Source organism: Adiantum capillus-veneris, chromosome 24, assembly GCF_014529385.1.
Source record: "Adiantum capillus-veneris isolate H3 chromosome 24, ASM1452938v2, whole genome shotgun sequence".
Lineage (NCBI taxonomy): Eukaryota > Viridiplantae > Streptophyta > Polypodiopsida > Polypodiales > Pteridaceae > Adiantum > Adiantum capillus-veneris.
The window spans coordinates 74740957-74756183 of NC_140954.1; the positions used below are offsets into that span (position 1 = coordinate 74740957).

General features: G+C 42.6%; 1 protein-coding gene across 3 annotated transcripts in view; it reads left to right on the forward strand.

Annotated features, from left to right (window-relative positions):
* The window catches only part of LOC147426593 (sphingoid long-chain bases kinase 1-like), a 53017-nt gene extending 39379 nt beyond the window's left edge, over positions 1–13638 (forward strand). For all 3 annotated transcript variants that reach the window (XM_086498993.1, XM_086498995.1, XM_086498994.1), the window contains 3 exons: positions 11405–11504; positions 12131–13047; positions 13133–13638. In XM_086498993.1, coding sequence (XP_086355119.1) covers positions 11405–11504; positions 12131–13047; positions 13133–13279 — 1164 coding nt within the window. In that variant the 3' untranslated portion in view covers positions 13280–13638. The remainder of the gene's footprint in view (positions 1–11404; positions 11505–12130; positions 13048–13132) is intronic.
* Positions 13639–15227: the final 1589 nt, after the last annotated feature.

The window sequence follows — 15227 nt, forward strand, 5'->3', positions numbered from 1 at the left end:
ATGTTACGATGACCATGATTGATGAGCGCGCGGCGGTGTGTGCAAGTGATAGAGCACGCGAAGATGTGCAAGCCTTGAGGCTTGAAGCGGAGGCACTGTGCTGCAGAAGGGAAGCGCTAGCAGAACGAAGAGGGAGAGAGAGAGAGCTCACGTTTTTGGGGAAAACTCAATAAGTGAGTTTTGGGTTTTCCTACTTTTATTATAAGTGACCTTTAAAAAATGTGTCCAGGTTCAATATGAACCTGGACAAAGTATAAAAATGTACAAAAAGGGGTTATTTAGGCCTTTAACCCAACAACCTCCCACTTAAAGGCATAAATGATGCCTTTAAGTTAACCAACTCCCACCAGCTGTATGCAATGCTCATGTTGAGCCTTAGCAAGACTCTTGGTGAGAACATCTGCAGGGTTATCCTGTGTATGGATCTTAGTCAAGCTGACTAGACCATCCTCCAATACCTGTCGTATGAAGTGGTACCGCACATCTATGTGTTTGGTATGCGCATGAAACATGGCATTTTTGGCTAAATAGATAGCACTCTGGCTATCATAACCCAACATGGGTGTATGAGCAGGCATGCCAAGTTTTTTTGCAAGTCTGCCCAACCAAATGGCCTCTTTTGAAGCCTCTGTGGCTCAAATATATTCAGCCTCAGTAGTACTCAATGCCGCAATTTTCTGTAACCTAGAACACTAAGAGACTGCACCACCAACAATGGCAAATACATATTCACTGGTAGATTTCTTGGTATCCATGTCACCTGCCATGTCTGCATCACAATATCCGTGCAACTTTAAGTCACTTTTGCCATAACAGATACACTTTGATTGTGTACCTTTCAAATATCTCAGAATGCATTTGACAGCTTCCCAATTTGCTTTGCCAGGATTTGACATGTATCGACTAACAACTCCCACTGCATAAGCAATGTCGGGACGAGTGGCAACCATAGCATACATAAGAGAACCACAAGCTGATGCATAAGGGATTCCCTTCATTGCTTTCAATGCCACCTCATCCTTTGGGCAATTTGCTTTGCTAAGCTTAGTGTATGAAGGTAAATGTACTCCAAGAGGCTTAGCATCAGCCATATTAAACTTGTCAAGTACTTTTGCAATGTACCTTTCTTGAGATAAAAACAGCAATTTCAGCTTTCTATCTCTTTAAATACGCATGCCCAAAATATGCTCTGCATCACCTAAATCCTTCATAGTAAATGTTGAATTTAGCTTACTTGTCAGAGCATCAAGACTAGTCTTATGTTTCCCGGCAAGCAGCACGTCATCAACATAGAGAACAAGTATGATGGGACTACCATCTTCATCCCTTTTCGTATACAAACAATGATCTGCATGGTTGCGTTTAAAAGCCTTGAGACAGCATAAAAGTGTCAAACTTTTTATACCACTTCCGTGATGATTGTCTCAAACCATATAGAGCCCTTTTCAGTTTGCATACAAGTTCCTCACGTGTAGGAACTACAAAACCTTCAGGTTGTTTCATGTATATGTCCTCTTCAATGTCACCATGCAAAATCGCTGTCTTTACATCCATTTGATTCAATTCCAAATCAAGCAAAAAGGACACGTAAAGTTGTAAGCTTTACAACGGGAGAAAAGATTTCTTGAAAATCAATTCCTTCTTTCTGTGCATATCCTTTTGCAACCAATCTTGCCTTGTACTTTGGTTTTTCATCCACAATCTTAATCTTATATACCCATTTGTTAGGAAGAGCCTTTCTCCCTTTAGGCAATGGCACAAGATCCCAAGTATCATTTGCATACAAGGATTTCATTTCCTCTTGCATTGCAAGCTCCCACTTACTGCTTGACTCACATGTCTTTGCCTCTTTATACGTAAGAGGCTCTTCCTCATCTGTCAACATAATGTAATGTAAAGAGGGATCATATCTACTCACAGTCCGTCTTGGACGAGTAGACCGCCTCACCCAATGATCCACATTATCCGGTAATGGGTCTACATCAGGTGGCATAATAAAATCATCAACAATGGGCTGCTGTACATCATTTTCAGCACCATTTTCAGCATCGTTTCGTGGCTGCAAATGCCCTTCAGGAGCCTCAATTTGCTATCCAACGTCATCTGGCTCAAACACCACTGGATCATCTACATTTTCAGCTATATGTGGTGCATCTTGAGGGTCAGAAATAGGCCTAACAGGTGGCTGGTCATGCTGAAATTTGACCCTTTTATGGTCATGCTTTGAGGCACAATTGTTTTGAAGCAGCCTTGTCTCATTAAAAACAACATCCCGGCTGCGTACAACTCTTTTGAGCTGAGGTAACCAAATCCTGTAACCCATTTCGCCTTCTTCACCATATCCCATGAAAAGGCCTTTAATGGATTTGGCATCTAGTTTACTCCTCAACTCGGGTCTGACATGCACAAAAGCCTCGCAACCAAAAATGCGTAAGTGATCATATGAAGCAGGCTTGCCAGACCGAACCTCTTAAGGGATGTCACCTTTCAAAGACATGTGAGGGGATCGATTGTATATATGCACTGCAGTTTTCAAAGCTTCTCCCCAAAATCCATGAGAGAGATTAGATGTGGACAGCATGCATCTCACCCTGTCACAAAGTGTCCTATTGAATCTTTCAGCCACACCATTAGAAGAGGGGCTGTATGGTACAGTAAGCTCCCTCTTAATGCCCAAATTTTCACAAAATTTGTTAAATTCAGCACTTGTGAACTCCCCCCCATTGTCCGTACGCAAGCATTTTAGCTTTCTACCTGTTTGGGGGGTCACAAATGCATGGAATCTCGTAAACGCAGCAAAGGCTTCATCCTTAGATTTAAGCAAATAAACCCAAATTTTTCTAGAATGATCATCAGCAAAGGAGACAAAATAGCATGCACCTCCCATAGACTTAGTAGGCATGCTACATACATCAGAATGTACAAGATCAAGCACACAAGATTTACGAGAGACACCAGAGTAATAAGAACGCTTTACTTGCTTTGCCATATTGACATTCATTACAAAAGTCAAGCTTTGTGCCTTTAGCATCAAGCTTGTTCAAAGTACAAAGTTTAGAAAGGTCCTTTTGGCTCATATGGCCAAGCCTCTTGTGCCACAACTCCATGTGAGAGTTAATTTCAGCCAATGCAATAAACTTGCCCAACACGGCCTTTCCATGCATGCAGTAAAGTGTCCCCTTCTTTGTGCCCTTTACAATCAGCCTTGAGCCTTTAGTCATTTTCCATGATCCTCTCTCAAACAAGATGCTGTAACCATGCATATCCATCTGACCAACAGAAAGCGGGCTCTTCTTGATTCGCGGCACATATCTAACATCATGCAAGACAAGCTCATTTGTGCCATCTATGGAGAGATGCACAGTGCCAATACCCTCAATGGAACATGCATGATTGTTTCCAAGGTATACATGGCCACGCTTGCCTGCATCAAAAGTAGAGAAACACTCCTTAATAGGAGTCACATGAAATGAAGCATCGGAATCAACAATCCAAGTCTGGGATAATGCATCATTGACAATCAACAAAGCATCAATAAGATCACTCTTGGTGATCTGCATGTCTTGTGAATGAACATTAAGAGAGGCATCAATGTCATAAGCATCATCATCTGACAAAGTGGCACACAGGATGTCCTCTACATCTGACAGCTCCTCAATCACAACACTAGAAGCCACATTGGCCTTCTCTTTGTCCTTTGAGCTATCCTGTGCATCTGTCTTGACTTCCTTCTTCTCTTTCTTTTTGTCTCCGCCATTCTTTTTCCGTTCTAACTTGGCTTTGTAATACTTGCAATCGGGTTTCTTGTGACCTTTCCTGCCACACTGATAGCAAGTCACATCACCTTTGCCTTTGTTGGCATTTCCCCTTTCCTTACTCTTACTCTTACTCCTTTGTACATAGGCATTCTTCTTTTCTGTCCTGCCTCTAACCATGTTGGCAGAGCTGTCTCCCTCTCCACTTGCTTTTCTCCTGATTTCCTCATTCAAGATAGAACCCCTAACACCATCAAAGGTCAAATTGGGGTTATTGGACAATGAAACCACCAATGTTTCCCATGACTCAGGTAAGGTCATAAGCAAGAAGATAGCTTTCAGCTTATTATCAAAAGGAGGCAAGCTTGAATCCTATACTGCGACAAAGTACCTGCGAACAACGACAAGTGCTCTGCAGCGCTCTTGGACTCATCTAGTTGCATGCCAACAAGTTTTTGCATCAAATGCACTTGGTTGACAGGCGTTGTATTCTCATATATTCCCTTCAACTTCTCCCACACATCAAAAGTAGTTGTGAGACCTTTCACATCAATGACTGTCTCATCGGTCATGGCCATTTTAATGTATGTAACAGCCTTCCTGTTCAGGCTAACCCATGCTTCATCCGTCATATTCTGTGGCTTTACTTGTTCAAGTGTCCCTTCACAATCCTTAAGAAATAGGATTCCTTGCATCCTGTCTTTCCAAAGATCAAAACCTGTTCCATCGAACCTCTTAATCTCGAAGAGATTCTTCACATCCGAAGAAGATGAGGCCATAGTTGCACGAATAAGAGGGCTAATACGCTGAATTTTTGGGCAAAATGCACAAAAACGGGAGTATAGCCTCACTGAGGTGTGCACTACAGCTCCAAATGGTCACAGGAGCAATTTGGGGCAAAATAGGTCGATTTAGGCACAAAAAAACAATTTCTGAAATTTATGCGCAGGAAATTTGAGCGAGCGAATTTGTGCTCAAAAACAACAATTTTAGTTGTTTTTAACCTCACAGAACATACATAAGGCTAATGCACAGCCTTTAGAAGTATGTAAGAGCAAAAGCCCCAATTTGTAGCATCAAATTGTATGAAATTGAGCCACAAATGGTCATACATAGCCAAACTTTGTCAAACGTGCGTAGATTGCTTCGATTAGCACTTCCCACAATGTAGTCGCATCATAAAAACACTTGCAAAAACCTGCGTAAATCTGAAATTTGCTGAAAACACCTATTTTAGGACCAGTTTTTCGGCAATTTCAGTGTTTTCGGGTAGCGGGGACTTAGCAAAAGTGTTCCCACACCTTAATACATCATTTGCAAAACTTGTATTTTGCTGTCATAACCTGTAATTTGTTGATTTTGACCTAATTTCAGCCTGTTTTAGGTCAATTTGACTTGCCGGGAGCTCTCTAGTGTCCAGGGACGAGTCCTTTGGCGATGAAATTGCAAAAGCTTGTGTGAAAGTTGACCTCCTTGGCTGAAAATCAGTGTTTGCAGGTTTGGGAGCAAATCCTAATTGGGCTCTGATACCAGTTGATGATCGCGCGGCGGTGTGTGCAAGTGATAGAGCACGCGAAGATGTGCAGGCCTTGAGGCTTGAAGCGGAGGCACTGTGCTGCAGAAGGGAAGCGTTAGCAAAACGAAGAGGGAGAGAGAGAGAGCTCATGTTTTTGGGGAAAACTCAATAAGTGAGTTTTTGGTTTTCCCACTTTTATTATAAGTGACCTTTAAAAAGTGTGTCCAGGTTTAGGTTCAATATGAACGTGGACAAAGTATAAAAATGTACAAAAAGAGGTTATTTAGGCCTTTAACCCAACAATGATTCTCATCAAAGATCTCGACGGGGATAGTGATGTGAATTTCATGTGAATGGTCAGTAACTATCGTCTTGCTGGAAGTACTGGATGTGTTTTCTAGAGCGTCGGTACTTAGAGTCAATGTCTACTGAACTGGTTGTTGCCTTATGTTGGTTTTGCAAGCCTATCGAGGGCGATTACATTTCTTTCAAGAGGGGGTATGTCACAAAGTAATGACGTGGCATGACATAAATGACAGACTCCGGACATAAAGAGGTCACAGCCGCGCGCTGAAAGATACTGAAGAAGTTGCAAAAACTTGCAGAATTAATCCGAGAGGCCAAAATGAAAGGTCCAATTTTATAAGTTGTTCCAACTTATAGGGTCTTGTCCGATGGGGCCCAGGGGACACAAGAACATTAAAATAAAGCAAGGACCCCCAATTTGCGTGGAGTTGCTGACGTGGCAGCGGTGCACAGATATTCCGCGAATCGCGTTGGCTGCTGACGTGGCTGTATGTATTTCCGCGATTTGCGTTGGCAGCTTTTGGCGCTAGGAATTGGGACTAGATGCTTTTAGACTAAAAGCTCTTCATCTACATTGCTTTTGGAAGACCGAGGGCCTATAAATAAACTGCCAAGGCCTTAGTCTCAGGCAGGTTAGCTTGGAAGCACTGAGACGAGGACCCTTGGACATTGTACTTTATAAAGCATTAATAATAAAGAGGCACCAGTCTTTGGGGCCAATCTCTTTGGGCGCGAAACTTCGCCGCGCCGTGTCGTCTCTGTCACGAGGACGTGGCAACTGCTAACCTTAGTTGTTGATTTCTTTCTGATGATTTTTGTTTAATTTTTGAGACCCTCTTTTTGAAGTTGCAAATGGCCGGGCATCATAGAAACTATAATACGCGTACTTTATTTAGAATATGGGACGTCCCGCATTGAAGCGCACAGTACTTCTCATAGGGTTTTCTATTCTGACGTTTTGCTTAAAACATTTTCTATTCTAATGTCTTTTGCTAGTTGATCAAGTGCAATTTAGAGCTTTATGGTGCTTGTTTATGTATGCTATTATTAAACATTGAAGAGTCCTTGAGGAGGTGTATGTTTGTCCTTATTAAAGAATCATATCTAAAAAAGTCGACGTATTTTATTTTTGATTTTGAAAAATACGTCTAGTACACATTGTACACCGCGATTAAACGTCCCGTCCTGTACCGTGACTGCTATGCTTGGCATTGTATAGCTAGTGTGACATAGTAGTTTCACACGCAGACGGGAAGTTGGTCGGCACTGGAATCCGAGTAATAAAAGGGTGTTTAGGCTCAGTTCAAAGTCATTTAGGTCCCCTCGTTGGACTTAATAAGTTGGTGGTACTAGGAAATTAACTCCATAGAGGCACAGTGACAAGATGGAGTCACCAAGAGAAAATCACCCAAGAACTGGGCTACATCGTATTTTTGGACGTGGTCCCAGTGGTGAAAGATGGTTAGATGACCAGTGAGAGTCCAATCGAAGCATCTCCTAAAATTTAGGGAACTGCTATTTTGAGCCACGAAATTTGTTCGCGTCATTAGGTCGAGAATGACAAGAGGAACATTTTATTACTTTACCGCTAAGTCAACTTAGCAACTGGTCGAGGTTTTTTTAGACCGTAAGGTACAAAACGGGAAAACCATGCATGAGTGCCACTTGGCACATTTTTGGGCATTTTCCACCTTGAGAGAGAGAGAGAAGCGTTGAAATAAACGTGGGGGCTGCATTTTTTCATCCGCATGGTGGATTGTTGCAAGTACCGATGCTATAGTGTGCAAGCTTTTCCTCTTACGTACAGTGTAGTGCAAGAAGTGATGTTCTGCACACTCTACACTGCTCTCTCTCTCCCCCCTTCGTGCAGTTATGTGATGCCTCACAAGAGGGCTCTTCATTTGACCTATGTATAGTCGTGTGGGTTCATGCGCGATTGTCGAGGCAAGAGCCTCTTTGAGCAGGAACAGGAGTAGCTAACTGCTACTCCAAAAGCAGGCACCGGTGAGGGTGATAACCTCATCTTACAGGTGCATTTTCAATGCTGGTTTTGTGCTGTTTTTGGACTGCTTTGCAGCCATATGGATGCCAGAAGCATTGGGAACAGTGCCCCAATGTTAGAGGATGGTTTTGGGACTGTTTAGGGCTGAAACCAGGGTAAAAACCAGTAAATACAGCAAGCTGTAATTGTTGTTTCTGGGTTGAAAACAGAGGGTTTATGTTTTTGGAAGCGAGTTCTAGCAAGGGGATTTGTTTAGGGCGAGTTTTGGGGCCCGTTATGCTACCGAAATTTTGTCAGAACAGGTGTGAGTTGGATACAGGTGAAGATCCAGGACTCTAGTTTTGTAACTTTACCCTCTAAAGGAATAAAGAAATACCGAAAGGGGCGCCAGTTTTTGGGGCCTACAGGTTGTCAACGTCTACTCGGAGCATTCTAGCTTCCGAGCCGTGTGTGCTTTGAAGTGTTAATTCCCGTTACAGGTTCCTTCTGCAAGGTTTCTCTGTGTTATAAAGCTTAAAGTAAAGTTTCTGGTGAAAGCCAAAGTCTACCGGTTTCAGTCTCTCTCGATTTTGTCATTTCTATCAGTTTTCTCGCGTGTGTTGTAGTAGATTCTTGACTTGGAGTGTATTAGTCTGTCACAAGAAAATTGGCAAAATTCAAATGCCCAAACGTGCATGTCAAAGTTTTGCATCTAAAACAGCCTTTGAATCCAAAATTGCATTTGCAAAATCTTACCCACACTTGTCATACAAAGTGAGCTTAATACTTATACAACCCACGACACAAAATGCCAGATGCAACAATTTCATCACCAAAACTGAGATCATGGATTGTATATCTGTCATCCACAAATTTCACAACAAGACCAAGTTTAGCAAGTGCAGATATAGACAAAAGGTTCTTTTTGATCCCAGGTACATAAAGTGCATCATCAAGTGTGAAAGAACTTCCATTTGCAGTAGTCAGCACAATCTTTCTAACTCCCTTGACCGGATAAGAGGCATTGTTGGCACAAGTGACCTTATTTCCATGAGGGACAGCCTTGAGAGAGGGAAACAAGTTACGATGTGAGGTAATATGCTTTGTAGCACCACTATCAGAGCACCACACATGTGAATCTGCAACAACTGGCATACATGCTATAACCGGCCTGTACACTATAGGGGGAGGTACTAATTCAATTACCTGTTAACTTTACACATAGCACTAAGAAGAAAAGAGAACATAGATGCGTTGAGCGACTAGAATGCCAGTGCACACACGAAGACGGATACCTTGTTTGCCCCAAAGACTAGCGCCCCTTTCGGTATGTCTTTATTCAATTAAGAACAGACGAGCCGGACACCTAGATCAAAGTCTCACAAAGCTGTCCAAACCTGGCAAGGGCTGAAATTGCAGGTTTTTGACCTAATTTCTGCAGCATAACGATGCCAAATCCCTTGTAGGTCAAAAGTACCTGTCTAGGACGAATTCCGTCGCAATTTAGAAGCTTTCGGGTGAGTTGTAACAGAATTTCAGCGTGCTATAATTCCCTGTTTTGTCATTGCCAGGTGCCCAAAGCCGTGTCTAAGCATCCCAAGGCCTTCCTGAGGCTCCCCTGGTGTTCTCTTGTAGTTTAGGTGCGAAACCTTAAACCTGCAGAAAAACACAGCAGGCTGTAATTCTCTGTTTTTGTTCATTTTTAGCGGAGCGGACATGTCTACGTGTGTCCCAAGGGCTCCCGCGCGCGATGGGACAATCCCTCTGTGATTTGGACGAGTTTTAATGCGAGAAAACTTTCCAAATTCGCAATCTTTTGTAATTGAACTGTGCGTACCTGTGGGAGATTAGCTATTAGCTAATCCGGTTCCTGTACAGAAGGCTCTTGCCTTGGCAAACGTGCATAAAACCTCCATAACTGTACATTGTCAACTGAGAAGCCCAACTAGTGGGGCATTACCATATGTCACGAGATTGTGACAACAACTATATATATTTGCTGGTTTCTTTCCCTTGATTTTTATGTAATTTTCGGGACCCTTTTGTTAAAATCACAAATGCTCGGACATCGCATGGCTAGTGTGAAACGACCGTTGGCCGAGAGTTTCACTTGCAGTGAAGAAGGGCAAGGTCGCCACGAGATGGTCGGGCCAGTCAACCTGAAACGCGAGCAGTAAAAGGTTGGCTAGGCTCAGTTTAGTCATTTAGGCCCCTCGGCAGGACTTTTAAGTTGGTAGGTACTAGGAAATTAAACCAAAGGGAGTCAAATGGACACTTGGCAGTAGGGAAGCTGCATGGAAGCCAACACACACTTCCAGAAGCCTCATCCAAGAGGGGGTGCCCATTTTTGAGTGGAGGATGATATTTGGACTTCATAAGTGTGCTACACAGTGTGTGTGAGTAGTGGATGTAGGTGATTACAACGTTAATGGAAAGCTTGCCTTCTCCCTTGCTCTATGTAGCGTGATGATTTGCTCTCGTGCATCTCTCTCTCCCCTTTGCACATATTGTAATGTCCCCCTAGTTGGGCTTCTTAGATGACCATGTATAGTTTTGGGGGTTTTATGGGCGTTTGCCAAGGCAGGAGCCTTGTGTACAGGAACCGGACTAGCTAATTGCTATTCCTCTTCAGGTACGCGTAGTTCCATCGCGAACATGCTTAGATGTGTTTGCTCCGCTCAAAATGATGCGAAACAGAAAATTACAGCCTGCTGTGTTTTTCTACAGGTTTAGGGTTTCACATTGTTTGAAATGTAATTCCCCGTCACAGGTTTATTTGCAAAGTCCCTTTGTGTTCTAAAGTTAAAGTAATGATCGCTTGAAAGCGAAAGTCGCCCTACGGGCCGCTGACACCATATGTGCATGGGGGGGGGGGAGATGCGCCAGAGCAAATCATCGCGCTATGTGAAACAAAGGACAAGGCAAGCAACGCTTTCCATTAAAGCTAGTTGTGAACCCAAGAACCACCAAGAACCCAAAGAACCTGTCCCGGTTTTTTCCCTTGAAGGAATCTTTGAGTCCCGATCATAGACTTATTAGCTCCTATCTTCATTGCCATGTCTTTAAGGAAGATCGACATCAGATACTCGAGAATCCAGATCTTGAGTACCAAGGTCTACTAGCTTTGTATGCGGATATGGAAGGAGTTGGAGACAGGATCCCTAAACCTCCTCTGCATCTGCATTCGCATGTAGCATGCATCCACTTCCATCGACAAGGAACCCTTGGGGTGATCCACCGATGGAGGAGGAATCACGAGTGAAGAGCCTTCACTATTCAAACACGCATTCACATGTAGCGTGCATCCACTTCCGTCGACAAGAAACCCTTGGGGATGATCCACCGATGGAGGAGGAATCATGAGTGAAGAGCCTTCACTATTTAAACACACAAAGTGTTCTTTCTATATGGGAGAGACCAAGGGCTCTTGAAAGAGCACAAGTCTTTCCATTAGATTACCTCACTTGGGAGCATAATTCCTTGCCCAAGAGCATACATGATACAAGTCCACTGCCATGCAATGTAACTCTGAACATAATATGCAAATTTAAAATGGGCTCTTTGTAACTCAAGGGTAGTTTCGTACATGGCTTTCATACAGGTCCTTGGGTTTGCATGCCCAGCCATTTAGTTGGTGCTACCTGTTTAAACCGAGGATAAACAAGTATAGGGACTACTAATTGAATAGCTCTTGTAGCATGCATGTCCGTATAATGTTGTTTAAAACCTGTCTGTACGGTAACATGGAGAACTGCTCCTAAATGTTTTTGCTTAACCTTGGTAAGGAATGAGGTGTTAAGTTACTTTCAAACTGCTGCTCTGTTTAATTGTTGTGTGTGTTGACAGGGAGACTTAATATCTACGGATATATTTGCAGTTGAGTGGACTAAAACAGGCGATGTGCATATGGGTCTTACAGTTGCTTACTACGGTTTTATGAGTGATGGTAAGTCCTTACATTTAGTAATGATTCTTAACAGAGTTTGATCCGTTTACTCGTAAATTGTATAATGCTTTATATTACAAGTTCCTTACATCTTGCATTAGCTATTCAGGTCATTGCTCGTGCTTCAGGATAAGTAGAGGCAGTGTTGTTTTTTTGGACTTGTAAATAGTCACACTTTTGTCTCATGTCCTATGTTGCTAATAACTTAAAGCTGAGTATTCAGTAGAAAATAAGAGGGTTTAAGGAAGCTTTTCCCAACGATTTTGCTAACTTCCTTCGCAGGTTTGCTCTTCATAAATTAGAAGTTTTGATCAGTATAAAGGAAACCCCTTCTATTAGAAACGTCAAAGCTCTCCTAATTTTGTTCAACGTACAATTTTTATTAGCTTTTCTCATTTTGGAAATCATCATTATTCCTTGCAAGTTGGAATGAAAAACCAGTCAATGTTTCTCTTGGGTTGACTTTATCGAGGCAAATCAAGGAGGGAATAGGCATCTCTTTCAGTTATCAACCTATAGTTTTTAATTTATGCTGGTTGGATTTTACAAATGGAAAAAAAACTATTGAGAAAATCTTTGTTTGAAAAGTTTGTAGATTTAAAGAGCTAACTTTCGATCCCTGACAGTGTTGGAGCTCTCAGAGAAGTATCAAAAGAAATTTGGGCCCTTGAGATACTTTGTTGCAGGAGCCCTTAAGTTTCTCTGCTTGCCGAGATATGAATGTGAGGTTGAGTATTTGCCTGTTGGTGGGCAAGGCAATCAAGCTCAAGCAGAAAGCAAGGGGCCACACTCAGAAATCTTCATAGATGATACTCTTGGTGATAAGGTGGGTGTGGATGCAGGAGCAAAGCTAACAAGCAATGGGGCATTCAATCATGACTCTCCCTTCAGAAGTGCTAGTGAGCATGACTTGTTTTCAGGAACAACTGATGCAAATAATGAACCATCGGAGTATGTCAGGGGACTGGATGGCAAAACAAAGAGGCTCTCTTTTGGGCGAGGTAGTTCGGTACAAAGTGGGAATGAGAATGTTGTTGCAGTAAATCACTCTGTAGCAGGTGCCACGTCTCCTTCACCGCGACCTCGGACTCGGACCAAGTCAAGACTAGACAGGGGTTGGTCGGGCATGAGCCCAGGAAACGGAAGCCTACGGAGCTCATGGGACTATTCTATAGTGGATGACCACCCTGTAGACTTGTTCTCGGCATGTAATGATACCACGCAAGTGTTGGAGGCAAAGGGTATTGCTGAAGCAGATGGTGTTTTGGCTACTACCAAACAGGGGCTGCCTCAGCTGCAAGAGGCTGATAATGAGAAATGGGTCGTGAAACAGGGTCCCTTCTTGGGTATTATGGTGTGCAATCATCAGTGTAAGACAGTACAATGTTTGAACTCTCAACTACTGGCCCCTATGGCAGAGCATGATGACAGGAGGCTGGATCTTGTGCTTGTCCACAAAGTGGGCCGACTTCAATTGCTTAGATTTTTGGTCCTAATGCAATTTGGCAGACACCTTTCGTTACCGTTCGTAGAGTACACAAAGGTATTCTAGTTGTCATTGGAAATATTGTCTTTTGAATTAGAAAGAGTTTTGCGTAAAGGAAAGACATGCTTTGTTTGTATTGCAGGTGCAATCGGTGAAACTCAAGCCTGGGAATAATCACCATAAAGGTTGTGGAATAGATGGAGAACTCATGCCTCTCAATGGACCCATCTCAACCACTATTCTTGAGGAGCAATGCCAACTCATTGGGCACTCTGTTTTCAGGCATTAAGGTGGAGTAAGGAAGGCAGTTTTACTGTACAGGTATAGGAAGCTTTTCTTACAAGGGTGTTCCAACACAAGCTGCTTTTGGAGACCTTAATTTTGCATCAAGGTCTTTGTATCAATATTTGTAGATTCTAGCTTTTATGTCATTTACTTTCACAAAGTGGCCTAAAATTGTTGAGCGGAGATTATGGTTGTCAGAACATGGGATCCTCTTTTCAAATAAAGCCACCAGGACTCAATCTACACTGATTTCCATGTACATCATGACCATGTGGGCGTGAGTGATTATTTATTCTTTTTGTAAAATAAGTTCAATGGTGGGACCCATCGCTCTTAAGATGTAATTGATTCCCTTTTCCTTTCTGAGGTCTAAGGACGTGTAGCTTGTCAAGCATTCCTCTGAGCATGAAACAATCTCCGTTTTGATTGTGGCAACATACTCTACGTCGTCGTTGTTTGCCACTGTTTGGGATTCTTTTAGCTCGAAATTGAATCACTCTAGCCTCCTGCTTTTGCATGGTCCTGTGTTTGTTTCTTTTGATCTCATACCCCACACTATCACATTGTTTTTACACCTTTTGGGGGGAACTCATGTTTTCAGAAGAAGATGCCAACATGTGGAGCACGGTGCATTGGTATTATCCTCTTCTTCATCTGTGTTTGCGGCTGGATGACTCATCACTTCCCTTTGAATTAAAGAGAGTTGTATGTGATATGCGATGAAGCGTCTCAGGTCTTTTTCTAGTAGTCTGGTCTATTGCGCGTTTCTTGTCAATAAAAATGTCTGGTCACTTGAGGCATAGGTATAAGTGAGAGTGATTGGCTCCATTGTCAGAGGGACGCTGAATCTCTGCCTCTTGGTATAAGAGAAAATAGCCCCAAAGCCGTAGTGGAAGGCATCAGGCATCTCTCGTGTAAAAAAATATGCAGCAAGCCAGAGAGCAAAACTGAAATGAGTACATCCCAAAATGACAATAAAAATTGCAAAATTGGGCAATGTTCTACTATCGGGATAAAGCACAACTATGCCAAAATTGGTAATTTTGGCATAGTTACATCGTAACATGCTCTTTGCCTTTCAATGTAGACTTGCCTTCAGAACCACCTTGGGCCCTAACAAGATCTGGGAAATTGAGATGTCCTGTGGAATGTCTGCTCCCACAAGCATACTCTAAAAAGGGGTATTGTCCTTGTAATGAGGACATTGCAATCTGGTTTGATTTTTTATCTTGCTGTACACAGTGAAGTTTGTATGTTCTTAATGATGTTATCAGGGTTATGCTGTGCGGCATTATTTTGAGAACTTGGCCTAGAATCCTTAAAGAGCAATATATGGTGAGTTACAGCCTCTACAGTCTTTGTAGTAGCTTGCAAAAGCTAAAATTTGCGGATGCTTCTGTATTGAGCTTAAACAAAAGGGTGTTATGGACATGTTCGTGAACAAGTGGAAGCAACAAATGAATTTGGTCCCTATGCTGGACCGGCCTCTGTAATACGGGTAGTCATAACCCGTCCGGAATATACCACCAGGATTTACTTGGCATCATTAAAGACATCCAACAAACCCACTAAAAATAACCATGCCGAATATTCTCCTACAGAACAAAGCGGAGACATATCATAACATTTGCCTATCAAGTGACTCTCAATGAAAACAGTATTAGCAGGGCGTGGTAAGGTGCAACATTGTGGTCTGGCTCCCTTCAAGATTTCACACTTGCTGCGGCACCAAGAACGAAGCTATCACATTAACACCAATTACTAAGGGAGTGTTGGTTCACCTTAGTAAAGGTACACCATCTCACACACACTAGCACTTGGAGATGCCCTAATTTGGTTGCATGGTTGCCTTAGTATATGCATTAATGTGAGCATGTCCCTCTAGGAAGGTTTTGAAGATTGCTGATTTAACATGCTTTTTGGCCTTTTTTTGGGGGGGGAGACATCTACCA